This window comes from Onychomys torridus, chromosome 6 (genome assembly GCF_903995425.1).
Source record: "Onychomys torridus chromosome 6, mOncTor1.1, whole genome shotgun sequence".
Classification (NCBI taxonomy): domain Eukaryota; kingdom Metazoa; phylum Chordata; class Mammalia; order Rodentia; family Cricetidae; genus Onychomys; species Onychomys torridus.
In genome coordinates, this window is record NC_050448.1 from 16,094,698 (window position 1) to 16,117,077 (window position 22,380).

General features: G+C 41.3%; 1 protein-coding gene across 1 annotated transcript in view; it reads right to left on the reverse strand.

Annotated features, from left to right (window-relative positions):
- The window catches only part of Mccc1 (methylcrotonoyl-CoA carboxylase 1), a 47,469-nt gene extending 25,616 nt beyond the window's left edge, over positions 1–21,853 (reverse strand). The window contains exons 1-9 of the mRNA XM_036189857.1: positions 21,662–21,853; positions 18,620–18,666; positions 16,996–17,132; positions 12,775–12,870; positions 10,873–10,994; positions 10,223–10,370; positions 10,018–10,139; positions 7,011–7,122; positions 5,542–5,623 (exon numbers count right to left, since the gene is read on the reverse strand). Coding sequence (XP_036045750.1) covers positions 5,542–5,623; positions 7,011–7,122; positions 10,018–10,139; positions 10,223–10,370; positions 10,873–10,994; positions 12,775–12,870; positions 16,996–17,132; positions 18,620–18,666; positions 21,662–21,738 — 943 coding nt within the window. The 5' untranslated portion in view covers positions 21,739–21,853. The remainder of the gene's footprint in view (positions 1–5,541; positions 5,624–7,010; positions 7,123–10,017; positions 10,140–10,222; positions 10,371–10,872; positions 10,995–12,774; positions 12,871–16,995; positions 17,133–18,619; positions 18,667–21,661) is intronic.
- Positions 21,854–22,380: the final 527 nt, after the last annotated feature.

Consider the following 22,380-nt stretch of genomic DNA (forward strand, 5'->3'; position numbering starts at 1 on the left):
CAGAACAAACCTTCTTTCTTAAGTAACTTTTGTTAGGTATTTTATCACAGTATCAGGAAACAAAACTATGACATCAATGTTTAGTTTGATATATAAATTATATTAAACATAAATAAATGCATGCTTATGTGTAATATATGAACATTTAAAATATTCTCTTGCTATATCGTTATTAAGGAACCAACCTCTATAGCTGGTGAAACCCAGTCTCTGGAGGTAGCTACGCTGTAGTCTGGATTTTCTCATCACAGTTACTGTCACAGCCCTGGCCTCGGCTGGAACACCAGATCATGACGCCTCCATCCCTGCACTGCTATTCCTGGAAATGCTAAGACCACCAGTGTGGGAGAGGAGACCTTTGAGAGAAGATGGCAGTCTCCTGGGTGGTAAAAACTCAAAGCTTTTTGATACAGACAGCAACCCAAAGCCACAACAGGCAGCCTGGAGCCGAGGTAGGCCTCAATTCTGCTCACACTTTTCTCTTTTTAACCTTTAATTTTTACCTCTAAAATGTTTTAATTGGATCATTTCTCCTTATTTTCTTTTTATAATTGTCTTTCCTTTTCTCTGGGATGCTAACTAAGGATTAGGCCAAGGATAACACATTTCTGTGGTGTTTATATTTAATTTGGTCTTCTTTTTCTCTCTTTTTTCATTTATCACATCTAAAATTTTATTTTCCAGCCTTGTACACCTTTAATCCCACCATCTGAGAGGCAGAGGCAGGCAGATTTTGGTAAGTTGGGGGTTAGCCTGGTCTACTTCTGTCTTAGGGTTTCTGTTGCTGTGAAGAGACACCATGACCATGGTAACCCTTATAATGGAAAACATTTCATTGTGGTGGCTTATAGTTCAGAGGTTTAGTTCATTATCGTCATGGTGGGAAGCAAGGTACCATGCAGGCAGACATGGTGCTGGAGAGGTAGCTGAGGGTTCTTACATCTTGACTCACAGGCAATAGGAAGTGGGCTGTCTCACTGGACATGGCTTGAGCATGTATGAGACCTCAAAGCCTGCCTTCACAGTGACACACTGCCTCCAACAAGGCCACACCTAATAGTGTCACTTCCTTTGGGTGTCATTTTCTTTCAAACCACCACAACACAGTAAGTTCCTGGCCAGCCAGAGTTACATAATGAGTCTTGTCTCAAAAACAAACTTTTTCCCTCCATTTTTTATTTCCTTTCAAATATTTTTGTTTTATTATTCTTTCGTTATTCTTCTTCTGTTACTCATATTGTGTTAGTTAAAGCTTTTATTGAGTTGGCACAGTGCTTCTGCATCTGTCATTGTTACTACTGTTTTCTTCTTTCTCAACGGCGGTAGAGCTAGCACCTGGTGCCTTATGCATGATGGACAGGTACTGCTGTACAGAAAATACCCAGCCCAGTTTTAAGAACCTGTGCCTCAAACCGAGCATGACATCGTTTTCCCTGAATCTCGATGTGTTCATTACTTTCCTTGTTGCTGTGAAAAAAAAAAAATCCCTCCTCAAAGCAATTTAAGGGTTTATTTGGGCTCAGAGTTCAGTGGGGATGGTCTGCCACAGCAGTAAGGTAAGGCAGAAAGACTGTCATATTTTGTCCAGAGGCAGGAAGAAGAGAGTATGGAATGCTGCACACTGACGTGGGTCCTCCACTTCCATTACTTAATCCTTCATGGGCACATCCCTCTAGTCTCTCTGGTGACTCTGGAGCCTGTCAAGTTGACAATCGATGTTAACCACCATGCTCGGCAGTACCAAATGAGACTGAGCATACACCAAGCCCTCACCTGATGCCTGAGCCCCACACAGCGAGCATAAGTAAGGAATGTCCAGGGCCCATTCCTAGTACTTCTCCCCTATAGCAGCACACCAAGGAATGATCTAAGTTTAGTAGCTTCCATATACTACAGACCACATGTGGCTGGCACATCTCGAGGAACACACACACACACACACACACACACACACACACACACCACCACTACATTAAGCCTGAGCTATACTGTGAGACTCTGCCTCAAAAACAAATACAAATAAGCAAAAACCTAGTTGAAAGAATCAATAGACGAGATCAAGTAAAGGAAAGGACACTAGGGCTTGAAGATTAGAACAAATTGTAGTAAAGAAAACAAGCAAGGATGCACAGAACACACAGGGCCACTGAGACACCTGAGAGAAGGTGACAGGACAACCAAGGAACTGTGGTGTGGTCTAATGCCACAAAAAACCCACTCAGCGAAGCAACAACAGAGTTTCTCACATCTTGTGAAACACAGACCTCCAAGTACAGGAGGCATTTAGAACTCTATTAGACACAACCAGAAAGGAACCGCTCTATGTGCCCATTAAACTGCCAAAAACATTAAAAAAAACCTTAAAAACAGCAAGACAGAGAAGCACCACATCACTTACAAAGAGAAACCTGCCAGGATAACAGAGTTCTCTGTAGAAACTCTGAAGGCAAGGAGGGTATGGAATGCTGTATTTTAAACCCTAAGAGAAAAATAACAGTCAATGTAGAGCCCTATCTAAAAGAACTATCCTGGGGCTGGAGAGATGGCTCAGTGGTTAAGAGCACTGGCTGCTCTTCCAGAGGTCCTGAGTTCAATTCCCACAACCACATGGTGGCTCACAACCATCTGTAATGAGATCTGGTGCCCTCTTCTGGCCTGCAGGCACACATGCAGACGGAACACTGTATACATAATATACAAATACATCTTAAAAAAAAAAAAAAAGAAAACAAGAGAACTATCCTTCATAATCAAAGGAGAAATAAAGGCTGTCAATACAGGCAAAAACTAAAGAAACTCATGGCCGACAAGTCAGTGTTATAGAAAATTCTTTCATGATTTATCTATTTATTTGAGACAAGATCTCTCTACATAGCTCTGGCTGTCTTGGAACTCACTCTGTAGGCTAGTTGAACTCACAGAGATCTGGGATTAAAGGCATGCACTACCACACCAGCTTTATAGAAAATTCATAAATGAATCCTCTATCCACAGGTAGAAGCCATATTAACAAGCATGAGAACAGGATAAAAAGGAAATTCAGTGAGAGGAATAATCAAGAAAATCGGTAAGATTCAAACTGCTAATTCATTAAACTAGAGCCCCTAATGCAACAAAGAGAAAGACATGAACATAGGCTACTGAAGAACTGGTATACGCCATTAATAATATCTACTGATCTATGCTCACGGTAGCACTATTCACAGTAGCCAATCAAATGAGCGGTTAAAGAAAAGAATGAGGCTGGGAAAATGGAAATGCAAGCCTAGATGTAGAGGCACGTAAATATACTAACCTATGGCAAAGGGCACAGGCAATACAATGGTACAAAGTCTCTCTATATTGTTGAGTTGGCTATTTGGGGTCCTTTGTCTCTTAATATAAACTTTGGAATTGGTTTACAGATATTCACAAAATAACTTGCTGGGATAATGGTACTGAAACAAACATTCAGAAGAAAAATAAGGAATCTAGACACAAATTTCATACTTTTCACAAGCATTAATTCAAAACAGACAATTTGTCTAAATGTAAACTGCAAAACGACAGCCGTAGAAAGTGACATACAAGACTATCTAGATCAACTGGGTCTAGCAATGACATTTACACATACACACCAAAGGCGCAGCCCATGGGAGAATATCCCCTCTCCAAAAGACATCCTGAAAAAGTGAGAGGGCAAGCTGCAGACTGAGTATTTATAAACCAAATACAAAAAAGACTAAAAAATGGATGAAAGGCTCGGACCCTTTATCAAAGATATATAGATGGCAAAGGAGGATGAGATGCTTCACAAATAACTCAGTAGGGAGTGAAAATTAAAACAATGAGGGCTGAGATGTAGTTATCTGCAGACCCCTGCTGCCTAGCATGCTCAAGGCTCTGTGGTCTATCCCCAGAATACAAGATGAATGAATGAATGAATGAGTGAACAAATAAAGCAATGGGATAACAAATGGTCAACAATCTGAAGCACTGATATCCTAGTTTGCTCAGATACAACTTGGGGAAAGGGTGTAATTCATCTTAGAGTCCATCACCAAGAAAAGCCAGGGCAAGAGTTCAAGCAGTGGTGCTCACCAGCTCACTCACTTTTCACATAATCCAAGATGGCCTGCTCTGGGATGGTACCACCCACAGTGCGCTGGGCCCACCTACATCAATCATTAATCAAGAAAATGTCCCACAGACACGCCCTTAGGGCAATCTGAGGGAGGCAATCCCTCAACTCAGGTTCCATTTTTCCAGGTGACGAGATATCGTTTGTGTCAATATGACAAAAACTGACCAGCACAACTGACAATGCAAAAACCTACAGGAGATTGGAAGCAGGAACTGTAAACTGTTAATGGGAATGTAACAATAGTACATTTCGGAAGAGAGTTAGTCTTTCAAAATAAACCCACTTGTGCCACATGATCTAACAATTACAATCTTTTCTGTTTATACAAACGAAATGAAAATTTATGCCCACAGAAAATTCTGTGTATGGATGTTTATAGAAATTCTATCTGTAATTGCTGAAAGTTGGAAGCAACCAAGCTTATCAAGGGATAAGTTATACAGACATGGGGTATTATTTAGAACAATAAGAAATGACTATCAAACTGTGAGATGATGTGGAGGAAAGTTCAATAGAGAGGGCTAAGATGAAGGAGCCCATCAGAAGAGGCTTTGCACTATATGATTTCAACTACAGACATTCTTACAAAGGTACACCGTGAAGGAAGGATGAAGACAGATGGCTGCCGGCATCTAAGGCCGAGGAAGAGCAGAGAGGACATCTATGTCAATGAACTACTCTGTATTACACTGCTAGTGCAAGAGTAGGCACATTCATTACACATCTGTCAAAACTCACAGGATGTATAATGGTAAGAGTAAGCTCTCACCTAAGGGGAAGCTCACCCTGTGGGTCTCGACCTCTTTGGGGGATGGAACAACCCTTCCACAGAGGTCACATATCAGATATCCTGCATATCAGATATCCTGCACATTACAACCCTTAACAGTAGCAAAATTGAAGTTATGAAGTAGCAATGAAATAATTTTATGATTAGGAGTCACTACAACATGAGGAACTATATTAATGGCTGCAGCATTAGGAAGGATGAGAACCACTTCCCTAAACTATGGACTAGGGTAGAGTGTGAACCATGAGGGTTCACACAGGGTATGACCTGGTCCAGAGATGCTAACACAGCTGGAGGCTGGGTGGGGCAGGTGATGTGTAAGTACAACTCCAGCTTTCTGTTCAGTTTTGTTGCCTAGCATAATGTGAGGTCCTGGCTTCAATTCTTAGCTCTATTAACAAACAAAAACTATGCTTTAAAAATAAAAGTGAAAATTGATTTGTTTTATTTTGAAATAGAATAGGAAATCACAAACTTCCACATATCTGATTAGGCTAAGGACTGACTAGGAAAAGGTTTCTTAAAAGTGTACTTCTTACTGCAGATACAGTAAAAACATTAGGGGGCTGATTTATGCCCATCTCATCTCCTGAAAGAAGATAATTTTTGCAAGGAAGTTTTAACATACCTGCTCCCACATACTTGACAGCCTGAGCAGCCCTGACTGCAGCCTCCCCCAGCTTTCTTCTTACTTCAGGATTAATACCAGGCTACAGGAAGGTATTAAAAATAATTTCCATTAGTACCGATCTCTATACATTTCCACCAGAATGCAAAAACAATTAAAATGGACATTAGATGGTAGTGTATATTAAATAACTGCATTAAAAAGATAATATACCAATTTGTCTGTCAATATACCAAAGTTTGAAAGCTTCTGCTAGTAATGTCTACGAACCACAGCTATTACTCAGTACAATTACACAGCTTTATTCCTGTATGTGCATAACAACCTTCATAACTATATAAGAAATGACGAGTATTGAGCTGGAAAGATGGGCCAGCAGTTGCAGAGGGGTAGGGTTTGATTCCCAGAACCCATATCAGGCAGCTCACAACCTGCAGAGGAACCCAAGGGAATCTGATGCCACTTGCTTCTACAGGCACTGTTCAAAACAATGTTCTACACACAGACATTTAAGTAATCACTGCTTAAAAATTGTGTCTTACTGCATTTGTTGTTGACATGTACTTCAAATATCTAATATATTCTGCAACAAAAATTATACTTTGAATAGTGTAAGAACTGGTTAACTAGAAAGCCCAGACCCCCGATGTTTCAGAAATACATATACCACATATTTCACCAATGGCAGTTGTAAGCACCACAGAAATATAAACTCAAAAAGCAGAAGCCCTCGCTTTGACCCTCATAGCAACCTGAACCAAGATGAGGGATAGAAACAGTATTAAGGGGAAGTTGTCAAAAAGAAACTACATTTCCTCCACAGTGTAACTATTGGGCAAGATGACTAATACAGTTTGGGAACATGCTGAAACAGTGGTTAAAACAAGACTCTTGCCGGGCGGTGGTGGCGCATGCCTTTAATCCCAGCACTCGGGAGGCAGAGCCAGGCAGATCTCTGTGAGTTCGAGGCCAGCCTGGTCTACAGAGTGAGTTCTAGGAAAGGTGCAAATCTACTCAGAGAAACCCTGTCTCGAAAAACAAAAAAAAAACAAACAAACAAACAAACAAAAAACCCCAAAAAACAAAAACCAAGACTCTTCTCTATGAAAACAATGTCCAACAAACCAGATAATTCCATTTTATTCATGTAATTAATTCTAGTTAATTAGTGTGCTCTAACATCACTGTCCAGTTGCTAACTCTTAGTCAGATACTTGCACCAAGGTAGACCTCTCTGGACTGTGTCCAGAAGGAACATGACTCACCTATATCTCCCCCAGAACAATACCATACCCCACATGACACCACCAACCCCCATGGATCCTCAGCTATGCACCAAAGTCTTATCATTGCATTCCTAGTCAGATGCTAGGGATGGGAGATGTTAGCTTACAGATCTGATGTGAAAATAGGATTGAGCAAGGTTTGCATTCAAGAGAACCTCAGAAATGTCCTTTCAGGTTCCTTACCGCTGGGGCCTCCTCAATGATCTTCTGATGTCGCCTCTGCACACTACAGTCTCTTTCAAACAAGTATACTGCATTGCCATGGTGATCACCAAACACCTGGACTTCCACGTGCCTATTTCAAAAAGAAACCAATGTGTAAATATACTTCATTAAGGGTTCAAAGACTTCATATTTATCAACCTAAACTGCTGGCCAAAATGACCAAGATTCCTCCATTTTCTCTGAGGAAGATAATGATCTTCTGGATTCCATGTTGAGGTTATAGACTTAGAAACATAGCTACAATCTTGTAAAGTCCAAGTAAGAGGGCTTCTACTTGGATGACAAACACCAGAGAAAACAAACTTACATGTCTGAAATGACTGTTAGGTCAGAAGAGTGAAAATTCAGGAGATCTAAAATTGGGGGTACATCACAGAGGGAAAAAAAAATCAAAGGCTGATAAACTTGTTTATAAAAGTTATTACAAACGATAGTTCATAAAAAAGGTCAGTAATAACCAACTTTTTAAAGAAAACAAAAAACTTTTACAGTCAGACTCTACAAACATGGAAGACTGAAATCAAAATCTCATCTCTAAAGGAGCTAAAAAGTAAGTCAAATAATAAGTTAAAAATAGTAAGTCAAGAGTTGGGGATTTAGCTCAGTGGTAGAGCAAGCACAAGGCCCTGGGTTCGGTCCTCAGCTCAAAAAAAAAAAAAAAAGTAAGTCAAATAAGTACGTTAAAATATAGATCATTAGTACTTCAAGAGTGTCCCGACATTCAATTATGAAAAACCAAAAAGGCACTTTAATACTGATAGTGAACATACACGATGCCTATACAAATGAGACTCGCGCATCCTTGGTCCTAGCTAACAACCCAGGGCGAGTGAAGTCATGGGTCTTGGAGAAGAACATACAAGCACCACTTCACTAAGCCAGTGTAATCCCTAACAACAATCTAAACATCTGCCTTCCCATCCACAGGTAAGTGTAGCTAGCCCTCATCCCTCATCAAGGAAACTTCTTTTTGAAACAAATGGAAACCATTACAGAAAACCACAAATAAGCCAAACACAAACTTGTGGATCCTATTCCCACAAGGATGCATCTACAAATCACTCCTGCACCTAAGGCTCAGGGAACATTGTGGAAAAGGGGGAGGGGGAGGGATGATTGCAAGGGACAGAGGATCAAAGCAGAAGCTGTGCTCTCCTAATTACTGATCTGTTTTGAATTGATTTATTTCTTAACTATCAAACTGCAACTAAATTTCATTTATTGTTTCAGGCTCAGGTAAAGGTCCATTATTGTTTTAAGATTTATTTATTTTTATATTATGTGTATAGATGTTTTGCCTGAACATATGTCTATGCACCACACTCATGCCTGGTGCCTGGCCCACATAGCCAGAGAGGTCATTGGATCCTCTGTAACTTGAGTTACAGATGGCTGTGAGCTGCCAGGTGGGTGCTGGGAATTCAACCCAGGTCCTCTACAAGAGCAGCCAGTGTTCCTACCTGCTGCACACTGCTGCACATCTCCCTCCAGCCCTCCAGTTCCATCTTTATACGGTGTAAAACAAAACCAAAAACAACATAGAGCCTTCTTTAAAGAGAAGAGAACATTAAAGGGAGTTCTTCCTGGACTCTCTTAAAAAAGAACTCAAGAGCTTCAAGTTCATCGCCTGCAAGGTAAGACTTTCTACGCATGGTTCACACACGGACTGTTCTTTCCACTTGACTTAAAGGATGTGTGTGTGTGTGTGTGTGTGTGTGTGTGTGTGTGTGTCATAAGTGTATATATACACATATATTATGTATGTATATGTATACACACAGACATACACACACACGCACGCACGCACATACACACACACATATATTAGATGCAAAAATCTAGGACATAGGAAATTTTACAATCATTACCTTATTTTTAAAAACAGGAGAAACTAGGAATCTTTATGGTCCTCTATTGTGGTATCTAAAGATGCTCCTCAGTGCAGCAGTTTAGAATGTGAACTCTGGAGTCAAATTGCCTGCACTCAAATTCCAGATTTAGGGCTGGAGAGATGGCTCAGAAGTTAAGAGCACTGACTGCTCTTCCAGAGGTCCTGAGTTCAATTCCCAGCAACCACATGGTGGCTCACAACCATCTGTAATAAGGTCTGGTGCCCTCTTCTGGTCATACATGCTGTATACATAATAAAATAAATAAATCTTAAAAAATTTAAAAAAAAATTCCAGATTTACAACTTAGTAGTTGGTGACCACAGGCAGCAAGAGTTACTCTATTGCGTGGTGCCTTGATTCACACACTTAAGTAGGAATACATTCCGGGGGTTGTTGGAATTAGGACAATAGGATTACCTAGACTATGAAAACCCTGAATCTAGCATATGACTAGTGTTAGCTAGCAGGGCTACTGCTTGTTAACATAGAATGATGACAAAAATCTTCATAACTGAATCTAGCTAACTAACAAGTTCCACTTTTTAATCCCTCAACTAATGCCAAGAGCGCTGTAAGCACAGCTGATTCTTAGAAGAACATATTTATACTGGAAGAAAATCCTAAGTTTCACCAGTAACAAACGGACTCTGGGACATCAACGTCACAGAGCCCTCTGCCTTAAACCAAAGTACTAAGGCAGAGTCATTATTTACTAATATAGAAAGATGCCTGGAGTATTTCACTGAATAACACTATAATGTTATAAATGATTCTATCCACTCTTCTTGTGGGCATATCTTGTTTCTTATGTGTTTGTGTATGAGTTTTCTATCAACACAGAAGAAAATATTTAGATGCAAGCATACTGTCCTCTAACCCATGACTACATATGTACAACTGGGGGACTTCAAGATCTTAAATAGTGTTACAACATTAGAGCTTAAAGAATATATATGCACTGCTTAAACACACACATACACACTCTCTCTCTCTCTCTCTCTCTCTCTCTCTCTCTCTCTCTCTCTCTCTCTCTCTCTCATTTCAAAGCCAAAAACCCAAACCAGCAAGTCGACCTTGGGGTGTCCACAAACTTCTCGATCAACATAGCATCATCGTTGAAAGACTTCTTAGCTTCTCTCCGGGCTGATTCTAACTGCTCCTGGAACTCTTTTTCAGATCTAATGATCCTCATGCCCTAAGAAAGCAAGAATTGTGTGACCACGACATAAACACAGACCTCTAGCCAGAAATGGCAAGGAAGAGTACCCACAACCTTACTTTTCCTCCTCCACCACGGACAGCTTTGATCATAACAGGGTACCCGATTTTCCCAGCGTGCTCTTTCAGGCACTGGTCAGACTGGTCCTCGCCATGGTAACCTTCCACAACAGGGACTCCAGCAGCAGCCATGATGGACTTGGATGTGCTTTAGAGTAAAAACACCAAGATGCCCAATTCTGTGATATCAACAAATCATAACTGTTTAAAGAATCATCGCACAAGTAAAGGAAGGAGTTCAGCCTGGGATCAATATCATAGCACATGCTAAAACTCCTTGTTACACACTTGCCCTTACTTCCCGTGGTAGCTCATCCCACCATCTTCAAACCCCAGACAGCTAATACATACTTTAAAAACACTAATTACTTGTATGTTTTCCATAATTCAGTGGAATTTTCCAACATGCCAGAAGAGTAACAACAAGGGTATAATTTAGAACACCTGTTAACAAAGCTGGCACAATGGCTCAGTAGGTAAAGTGTATGCTCTGCAAGCCGTGAGCGTGGTCCTCGGAACCCATGGAAAGGTGGAAGGCTTGCATGTGCACACACACACACACACACACACACACACACACACAAAATAATCATTTAAAAAATATCTGTTGTAATAAAACAGACTACTTTAATTTGCCTTATGAGGCTTACCTCTTTATACCCATATCTCTAATTGCAGACGAAGGAGGGCCTATAAAAATAATCCCTTCTTGCTTACAAAGTTCAGCAAATTCCATGTTTTCTGAAAGAAAGCCATATCCTGGATGGATGGCCTGTAAAGGAGAGAAAGCACATAACTTACTAGCTAGCAGGACTTTGATGCTGGCGATGTGCATCATGTCAGCGAGACAGCTGATAAGACACCAAGGGCTCTGTCATAGCATGCTCCCAAAGAGATGTCTACAACATTCATGTTGGAATATGAAGTCTGTTGGCATCAGGAAAACCTGTTTCTTTCTTTCACTTGATGCTGCCTCCCAGGTGCTAGGCAGTGGTCTACCAGTTACTCCCTCAGCCTTGTGTCTTCTATTGTAGCAATATATAGGAAGCCTACAAGGTGATTTTAAGCATGTGATTCACAACGATGCCACTCTCCTATTGCTACCACCACCTATCTCCGAAATGTTATCACCATCCTAGACCTGATCCCTGTGACCAAGCAGACACTATGTCCTTTGCATTTCTATGAATTTACAAATCTAGGTATCTTCTATCGATGGACTTCTCGTCTGTCTATGGCTTATGTAACTTAGCATGTTTTCACATTCTTTGGCAACTTATACCAGAATTTCACTCATTTTTAAGGCTAATATTTCACTATATGTAAATTCCACATTTGGTCATCCACTAATCTGTTCACAGACATGAGAGTTGTTTCTACTTTTTTATTTCTATAAATAATATGACTGTGAACCTTGGTGTACAAGTATGAGCCCCTAGTACAAATTCTCCAATGTACACTTCAAAGTATAATTAATAGGCTAGTGAGAGATTTCAGTGGGTAAAGTGCCCACAGAAAGCTAGACAACTTGAGTTTGATTCTGGAAGCCATAAAAAGGTAGAAGGAGAAAACTGACTCCACAAAGTTGTTCTCTGATCTCCACATTTACAAGCTCCTAACCCCTACATCACACACACACACACACACACACACACACACCAACATATATACACACAAACACCAACACATATACACACACAAACATGCATACACACACACATTTACAGACATACATGCATACATACATGTACACACATACATAAACAAATAAATAAAACTTCAAAGTGGAATTAATGAATTGTGTGGTCATCTCTAGAACAATCTATCTTTATATACACATTAAAAATGTTCTACCTTTACACAAACTTTCTCAAATTTTTACCAAGTGAACTTTAAGAATGCTTAAATCAAGAAGTGGTTATTATAAATTAAATGTTGAAACATAATTAAGACATAATTTTCCTCTTTTTGTTTTAAGACATATTTTTGGTTAAAAGAGTAATAGTTATGAAACAGTTGTTATCACATCTCTTAAGTGTGTGCGTGTGTTGTGGGGCATCCATGTAGAAGTCAGAGGACAACTTAGAGGAATCAGTTCTGTCCTTCCACTGACCTCAGGTTGGCAGGCTTGGCAGCAAGCACCTTTACTGACGAGCCATGTCATTCGTCCTAGGAAACCCACACTTTAATTTAGCATTGCTGTTAAGGACAGTAAGGGCTATAGCCCGGGAAGGGGTTTTTATTGTTCTGTGAAAAACTGGCCTAAACCAATGATGTTCCAAGCACCTGAAATTTGAGGTAGAGGAGCTGAATTCTCTCTTAATTCTAATTTATAGTTTAGATTCTCCCTCCACCTACTTCCCAAAAGATTTTCAAGTAGAGGACCCAGTAAAAAGGCTGAGGAAGGAGAAGGAATATATAAGTTTATGAAGATAACTCAATAATCACATGTAAAAACTCACCAAAAAGAGAAAATGTCTGCAAAGAAGTAATTTTTCATAAACTATACAAAATTTATTTCTTTGCATTGCAAAGTTTTTCACAGTTCTTACCTGTGCTGCAGAGCTCTTGGCCACTTGAATGATTTTCTCCATTGCCAGGTAGCTCTGCTGAGATGGAGCAGGGCCGATGGAATATGCTTCATCTGCCTGTTAAAGACCACATGGCTAGTTTGCACTTGTATGGTATATAGAACTGTACCAGCCTGTTACCTGTGGAGCAATTGTTTAACTAGGCAAAGATGTATTACATTTGTTTACTTTCTGGAATATTACTTTAACTATGTGAAGGTGTGTTACATTTGTTTCTGCTGCCTTTGTAATGATGTAAAATGTGTTGCATTTGTTTCACCTTGCCTGCCTAAGGCACCTGATTGGTCTAGTAAAAAAAACGAACAGCTAATAGTTAGGCAAGAGAGGGATAGGTGGGGCTTATGGGCAGAGAGAATAAGTAGCAGGAGAAATCTAGGCAAAGGGGAAGAGAAGAGAACAAGGGAGAAAGAGAGGGACATGCCTGGGATCAGAAGCCAGGCAGCCGCCAGCCAGATACAAGAGGCAGTGAAAGTAAGACATACAGAAAGAAAGAAAGGTAAAAGGCCCCGAGGCAAAACATAGATACAGAGAGACATTAAGCCAGGCAGTGGTGGTGCACGCCTTTAATCCCAGCACTCGGGAGGCAGGGAGGAGGCAGAGGCAGGCGGATCTCCGAGTTTGGGGCCAGCCTGCACTACAGAGTGAGTTCCACGAAGGCACAAAGCTACACAGAGAAACCCTGTCTCAAAAAACCAAAGAGAGAGAGAGAGAGAGAGAGAGAGAGAGAGAGAGAGAGAGAGAGAGAAACATTAAAATAAGAGCTAAGATAAGGCCAAGCATTCATAATTACTAATAACTCATGATTTGGGAGCTGGTTGGTGGCCCGAAAGGAAAAGCCTGACAGTTACTATTAGAAATGAAAACGCTGGGCACAGCAGACAATGACAGTGCCATGAATAATGTAAGATGAAGACGCACAAGCAGCAGTTTGGGACTCGCGTGCATGTAAGGAGAGTCAAAACTCAATTTTCCAAATAAACCACAGTCTAGATTTAATCACAGCACTATAATGATCATAAATGTGTTTAATGCCAAAAGTTATAATCTGGAAACAGATACAAAATACATTAACTGAAACATGTAGCAAGAAAACATTACAAAGTTTATATAATCTCTTAATTTGCACATTATTCTACACTATCCTTTATATTTTTCATACAGTCAAAGCATCCCTGGAAGTAGACCAAAATAGAAAGCATGAATTCATTTATGTACATATGCCGGATGCCTACTACCTGCCAGGCTTTGGGTTGGGAAGTGTCCCTTACAGAGGGAAGACAGCATTCACACACAAATGGGAACTGTGACAGAGGTCCTAAAGGAGAAGTCAGGGATATAACGGGGTGACTGGCTCTGCTCTGAGGGTGGTCAGGGCAGGCCCTGCAGGGTTGGTAAGGACGTGGCCTGGGGATGGATGGAGAAAGTGGGCTTAGGAAAGGGATTGCAGAGCTTCCATGGAGAGAACACACACATGTGAAGGTCCAGAGGTAGACGGGAAACTGATCTGTGTAAGCAACCCAGGGTAGCTCATGTGGCTGGGTCACTGTAAGTGAGCAGTCAAGGAACCAGTGATAAGACAGATTTCATGAGGCCTCTGGGAAGTAAAACTATTGGATTTTTTTTTCCTATTAGAATTCATAATGAGATTTGAGGAAAAAATACAAAAGGCAAAAAACAAAAAAAAAACAAAAATTATATTTTAACTTCACAAAACACAAGTCGATTCTCATTCTGAAAAACATGGACAATAATACAATGGTAAATTGGCCTTGGGTACTTTCTTCATTACAGTCCTCTCCAGACATATTTTCCACTATAACCAATTTGGAACATTTTTTCATATCCATAATTTTATTTGTTCATATAAACATAAGCACACACAGTCTTAGTTTTATACAAATAGAATTATACTATTTGCCTATCTTCTGGAATTGACTTGGGAAGTGTTTCTTTGCTAATGTACACATGTACAGCTGTTAGAACAGCTGCACAGAATGGAGGTAGCACAGCGCTCATTTAATCACAAGCCTCTTCACTTGAATTTTGGTTGCAGTAGCATAGCACTGGACCCAGGCAAGATTGGAAAATTCTTTATATACCTGTGCACATTTATATGTTAATGTGGCCCCTCAATCTTGGGAATACAGACGTGGCAGAATGTTTGCAGGACAGGGTTACAAATGTGTACATTTTAATAAATCCTGGTTCATTAGTACTGGGGTTTCGCTAACAAACATCTCCATCAACACACCAATTCTACCCATCCTAACCAACACTAAGTATTAGCTGTCTGTCTCTTAAAGATTTCCCAACTAGGGGCTGGAGAGATGGCTCAGCAGTTAAGAGCACTGGCTGCTCTTCCAAAGGACTCAGGTTCAATTCCCAACACCCACATGGCAGCTCACAGCTGTATGTAACTCCAGTCCCAAGGGATCTGACACCCTCCCACAGGCATACATGCAGGCAAAACACCACTGCACATAAAATAAACAAACAAACAAACAAACAAATAAATAAAAAGATTTCCCAACTAGATGGATCATAAAGCAATTAAACAATCCGAACACACTTTGGTTCAGAACTTGGTCTGGCTGAAATGCAAAAAAGAAACCCTAAGAGGACAGGAGGGAATGGGAAGAAGGCTCAGAGGCAATAATAGCACTCTCCACTCAAGACAAGACTTCCGGTGCAGGTAAGAGAGGGCAGGAAGAAGTGGGAGGAGTGTCTGGAAGCGGAAGTAGCAGCCCTTAGTGCTCTCTAAAAGAGAAGGGATGGATGACGTGTATAAAGTGGGAAGAGGAGGGGAGACATACTAGGTCTCTCCATCATTATTTTTATCAGCAAAGGTGTTGTCAACTGGGAAGGGAAGTGTGGGAGAACATCAAGTTGAGTATAGATAAAATAGCTGGAGTTCAGTGTCAGGACATAGTGGTTTGGTATCTGACAAATAGACAGCTGGTATCCCCAGATGTCCAAGTTCAAAAGGAAGCCTGAGCTACAGACAGAAATTCAGGAGTTTTCCATAGTCAAAGGGCTAGGTAAAATGATCTAGAATAAAAGAATCAGGGAGAAAGGAGGAGGGTCAAGACAAAATCTGACACCAGAACTTCAACATCAATGGTCGAATTCATACAGGTGGGAGAGGTCCAGAAAGGACACTGAGAAAGGAGAGGAGGTTCAGAGACCTGAAAAGCAAGAGGAAACTTATTTCTAACAAGAGGGAGTAGTTTACTATGGTTTAAAAAAAAAAAAAGCCCATCTGAAGCTGGTCCAGGAACTCAAACTGATGCATGGGGCTCCCAAGAGTCCACAGCTGAAGACGTCTGTGCTAGAGTTCTGTCTGGCAGATCAGAACTAGTCATAACTGAAAACACCAACTTCAGCTGGGCAATGGTGGCACACACCTTTAATCCCAGCACCCAGCACTCAAGAGGCAGAGGCAGAGGCAGGCAGATCTCTGTGAGTTTGAGAACAGCCTTGTCTATGGCCAGAGCTGTTACACAGAGAACCCCTGTCTCAAGAAAGCAAAAACAATAAAAGAGAAAGAAAGGAAGGAAGGAAGGAAGGGAGGAAGGAAGGAAGGAAGGAAGGAAGGAAGGAAGAGAAAGAGGAAGGAAGGAAGGAAGGAAGAGAAAGAGAAAGAAAGGAAGGAAGGAAGGAAGAGAAAGAGGAAGGAAGGAAGGAAGGAAGAGAGAAAGGAAGGAAGGAAGGAAGGAAGGAAGGAAGAGAAAGAGAAAGAAAGGAAGGAAGGAAGGAAGGAAGGAAGGAAGAAAAGAAAATGCAAAATTCAAAGGAGTTCAAAGGAATTGAGTATTTTTGGCTGGGATTTTACTGATGAACTAAAGTTCAGAAACATCAAGTGACCTATCTAAGGTGAAAACGCTAACAGCAATTGTCTTGACCTTTTTGTCCTTGCATATCAGGGCCCTGGAATTAAGCAATCTTTGATGAGATCAAGTACCTTGCCTGTGAATCAGCTATGTGACTAAGCACTCTGGTTCACCCAGTGTTGATCTTAAAAGTGTCTCCAAGAGGAGTGCTCAGTGAGTAGTTGGAACCTACTTACACAAACCTTGTGGACACTTGCAAGCACCAACTGTCACTGTAAGGAGCTAAACTGGGCACAAAAGCAAACACATGCAATCGCAAACAAGATTTTGTTTCCAGCTTTTAACAACATACCATATCTACATGCATGGAATTCCTGTCAGCCTCACTGTAAACAGCCACAGACTGTATGCCCATTCTTTTGGCTGTTCGTATCACCCTGCAGGCAATTTCTCCTCTGTTTGCAATGAGGACCTTGGCAATGCTTCTTCCTGTTAAGACACCATGAAGAAAGATACAAGTGTTATTAGGAAATGAGAAATTAAAATACATTTTTAGTCAGCTCCTAAGGGCTTGCTTTGATAAACCTGGCACACTGAAACCTAAAATTACCATTTTAATATTAGACAGTAGGTTTCTTTTCTATTCACTAAAGTTCATAATATCTCTATCATTGCAAACTCAATTTACTCAGAAGATACATAAAGCTTAAAAAACCATACTGTATGATCTTCACATGGAAGAGCTTAGGAGATTGAAATCAAGAAACGCAGTGAGAAGGAGACATGACTAGGTTCTCAGTTTTTCTTTTTACTGTCATGAAAGCATTCTGGTACTTTCAAATGCCACCCTTCTACATGGGTAACCTCTGTACTCCAGCGGCTCCAACTCATTCAGGTTTCTAGTTCTCTACAGTCGATTTCCACTTGACCGTCTGCTTGTTGACTTAACATCAGAACATCTAAAATACGGCTTATTGTGCTTTTTCTCCAGATCTTTCCACCAGCGCTCTTTTCTCAGTTTCCAAACTCCTGGGAAGTTATGAGTATCGCTGAATTTTCCCTGGAGGTCTGTTCTCATCCAGTCAAATTATGAGGCTTCTCAATGCTTTCCTGCACTATTTCTTGAAATGTTGCTGGCTTTCATTCCTTCCCATAACTAGACTCCACCTTTATTCATATAAACCTAATCAATACAGGTGTTTCAAATATGTCCAACAACATGGGCCAATTCATTTCCAATCTGCATAGTTCTCCCAAGTTTATTTCTTAAAAGGCTATTTACACTGTTATGCCCTGTCCACCCACTTATGATTCACCCACAAGATAAACCCTATGTAATCATATTTTATAAGGAAATGATACAGTATAGTGCGCAATGATCCCTACGCTACCGCCTGCACTGTCACCTGGTGATTTATATTTAATTCTGAGTAACTAAGAGATTCACTGTTTCCTCTTGTTTCAATCATGGTAACAAAACTACCTGATCTAGAAAAAAAAAAAAAAAAAGATACACATTTCCATCGTCACACAGGATAAATGTTGACACTTTAAAATAAAGCTTTTTCTTAAAAAATAAGGTTTTTGGCCAGGTGGCGGTGGCACACACCTTTAATCCCAGCACTCCAGAAGGCAGAGGCAGCCGGATCTCTGGGAGTTCATGGCCAGCCTGGTCTACAAAGCAAGATCCAGGACAGCCAGGGCTATGTAGGGAGACCCTGTCTTAAAACAAACAAACAAACAAAAAATTGAAAATGCTTTCCATCATTACACATCAAAATCCACACTCAATAACAAAAACGATTTGACATAAAAAGCAAAGCTGGTGACTTAGTAATTAATAAGAACATTATCACAAAAATTCAAAAGTCTGAAGGTTTATGAGAGCTAATTCTATTGTACACAAATTAAAGAGTAAACATTTGTTTTTTCTTGGCTCACACCCTGAAGCAATGCTAAACAGAGCCTGCCAGTACCTGGGGTTGTTCCATACTTCATGGCTCTCTGCTTCCAAGCCCATTCCCTATAAAATAAGTCCAAATGGAAGAAAAATTAATCAGAATATACCGGATCGTTTACTGCTCTTTCAAAACTTGTATAAACAAGTCCAGATGCGGTGGAAGTTTAACCTTAAGCCCAAAAGTGATTTAGTAAGACTCTGTGGAAAGAAAGCCAGTCTAGAGCCTGGGAGGCTGAGTTCTGGCCAGTCTCCCTTTGGGTTGAGGTCTCTGAATGAGTCACCTAGCCTGTTTAATACTTGAAGCTGGCATTTGGCCAGAGAGATACTTAAAAGGGTAAAGTGCTTTAAAATCTTCTACGTCAGCTTTTAAAAACCTTTGGTTGCACTGTAAAGAATAGTAAAAACCACCCAGCACACACACAATCAGAACTGTCAAGAAAGATTACTCACTCTGCATTTTGATGTTATCTGCTCTGTCCTATTAAATCAAATATGCTAACCAAATTACAGTTTGAAAATACAAACTGAAGGGCTGGAGAGATGGCTCAGCGGTTAAGAGCACTGGCTGCTCTTCCAGAGGTCCTGAGTTCAATTCCCACAACCACACAACCATCTGTAATGAGATCTGGTGCCCTCTTCTGGCCTGCAGGGATACATGCAGGCAGAACACTGTACACACAATAAATAAATAAATAAATAAATAAATAAATAAATAAATAAATCTTTAAAAAAGAAAGAAAAAGAAAATACAAACTGAAGCTTGGCAGTGGTGGCACATGCCTTTAATACCAGCACTCGAGAGGCAGAGCCAGGTGGATCTCTATGAGTTCGAGACCAGCCTGGGCTACAGAATGAGTTCCAGGAAAGGCACAAAGCTACACAGAAAAACCCTGTTTCAAAAAAAAAAAAAAAGAGAAGAAAAGAAAGACAGAAAGAAAGAAAATACAAATTGAATGCAAACCTCTGATAAGACAGCTGTGACATTAAGCCAGAGAAATTAAAGGAAGGAGGCTGAAAGAAAATGAAACAAGGACAGCAGAAATAAACGTTGGCTATGGCCTGGTCCCCACCTGCTTCTCTTCAATACGGCCTGCCCACAGTCACATCACTCTACACTGGGGTTTCTCAATCTTTTTTCATTAATACCCTCCCAACGAGAAAACCTAAACAGTAAGGGATACATTTTACAAACAGAGAAATTTGAGTTTTAGAGGGCCACAAACACATGCTAGTCAAAGTGCTTAACCTACAGTTCCTATTCTGTAAAAGGCAATCTTGAAGATACTTCTCAGTTTTAAAGTATACAATTTTTCCAAGCAAAACCATAGTTGCATAGAGCGAGGAGCTTAGCTCTTCCATAAAGCACAAAGATCATAGTATACGTTAGGATATTATGTAACTGCAACAATATGCATATACCCTTTGCATGTGGCTATTCAACCACCGGGCTCACTTGGGGCACACTCTATACTCACTATCCTGGGAGGCACACTTAACCAGATGCTGTCAGTCTTGAAGCCTATCTCTTTGGCATGAGAGCTCCGCAGACAGCTTCCCCAGGAGACTGGTGCTTTCTTAAATCTTCCTAATTCAGCCCACCTCATATTCCTGATCTTCAAGGAGGAAGACATTTTTCCTGATCTTTATGAGACATTTTCCAGCTTGGAGCATTGTCTTCCTTTGACCCCTTCAGGTAAGTTAAGGTTTAAGGCCTTTCCAGGCAGTTGCGTCTATGAAATGGCAACTTCATATGAGACCACTGACAGCCCAAAGCATTTTCCTTTCAGCCAGTAAAGACTGAGACAGGCAGAAAGACACACCCCTTAGCTGTAATCCTCCTCTATCCTCACAATGTTCTGATTGCTCTATCCTATCTTTTACAGTTATTTTTTCTACATCTTAAAACATTTAAACAAGATAAGTAAGTTATTGCCAGGAGATAATTACACTGATTGAGACAGCTTCTGTTCTCATGCCTAGAATCTTACAACTAGGGATTCTTTTCTCTGAGATATTAGAGGAATCGTGGTTGGAAAAAAAATCTCATGCTGGTAAGATTTTTAATTCTAGAAACCATTAGCGAGATGATGAAGTGTGGCACTTCATCTCCAAAAGGATCTGGGGTACAAGTTAGTCATCTACAGACAATAAGCAAGCTTTGAGAGAGGAAAGAGGAAAATGAGTCTGTCGTAGTGCTATGGAAACCTAAAAAAATTAATTCACAGGAAAGAAAATAGAATTGACACGACTTTCACCATCTTTCTTATTTAAAATATAGGGTAACTGATTCACTGACAGTCCAGGATATCTACCACTGTTGGTTGAAGATGTGTAAAAGCGTTGGTTCTTCAAATTCCGTTTACTGACTAAACTATATGGACCATATCTGGTTAAGTTTTTATCCACTTGTTAATTTGGACAAAAGAGAGGACCAGTATCATATTAACATCTCTGCTACCTCTTCCTAGAAGAAACTGAAGCAAAGGTATCAGGTTACTTAGCCAAGGTCACACACCTAGAAGTGAGCAGCTAGGCAGGGACCCAGCCTTCTGCCCCCAGGGCAGTCTTGAGGCTGCCTTTCCAGAAAGTGGGAAGGTGATGATAATGACGAAGCCATCTACCTACAGGATTCGGATTTTCACTGCAGAAGTTACTGTCCCTAAAGCGTGGAGCTTCATAGCCAAAAGGATCTGGGGTACTAGTGAGTCATCTTACACAGCTTTGTTCAAACTTGTGAACAGCTTTCGACAAAACTCCTCAGCCCTCTGCAGGGTTGCTCTCATTAATTTGATTCTTTCCAGCAGTAGGAAAGATCTCTGGAAATCCTTTTGTGAACTGCACTCAAGACGGGGACGCTTTGGGAAGGGGATCCTGGCCCAAGCCTCCAGCTGTGCACTGTGCGCCACCCTCCCACCCTCAGAGCAGAAACCAGACAATGACACAGGGACCATGAAGTGGGACAGCACCCACCAAAACCACACACAGAAACGTAAAGGGCCGCTCACGTGACCCAGCGCCCCCCACCCGGCCGCGCACAGACCCGCCGCCCGGTCGTCACCTCGGCTGCAGCAGCAGGATCGGGACCCGCCGCCACTGGTTCCTGTCCACCACAGCCAGCAGCGCCGCCGCCGCCATGTCCGCACAGCCGGGTCGGACACCAAAAGCTGCCTGGCTTCCTGGTGAAAGCGTCCCTTGCCTCGCAAGCCTCTTGTCCTCCCTCGGCCACCGTTGCACCAAAGACGAGGTGGGCGTCTCCGCAAGAGCCAATCAGAGACCCGGGCACCTCGAAGGCACCGATTGGCTGACTGGACCATGTGCCGGGGGCGGGAGTAGTGGTGGTGGTTGTGGATGGTGAGGCGCGGTGCTCCATCAGCCCTGCGCTGGAGCCGGGCCAGCTCTCCTACCTTTCCAGGAGGGCACCTCCCCGGAGCTGGAGACATGGAGCCTTTCCAGCCACCACTCAAAAGAGCAAGCATTCTCACTGAACACCAGGAAAAAGGGGGAGTTCAAACTGAGCGGCAGAATATCTAGAAAATACAGACAGTAAAAATAATCTGTACATGGTTATTTGAAACAGCTGGGGAAGGGTTCATATGGGGAAAACAGTAAGTTGGAGAGTTACAACTGCAAAAATAAATCGGGCGTAGTGGCACATATTTACAATCCCAGAACTAAGGAAGCAGAAGCAGAAGGATTGTGGTGAATCGGAGGGTTGAGGAAACACTTGAGTTCCAAGCCAGCCTGAGCAATACTGCAAGGCTCTCCCTCAAAAACCAA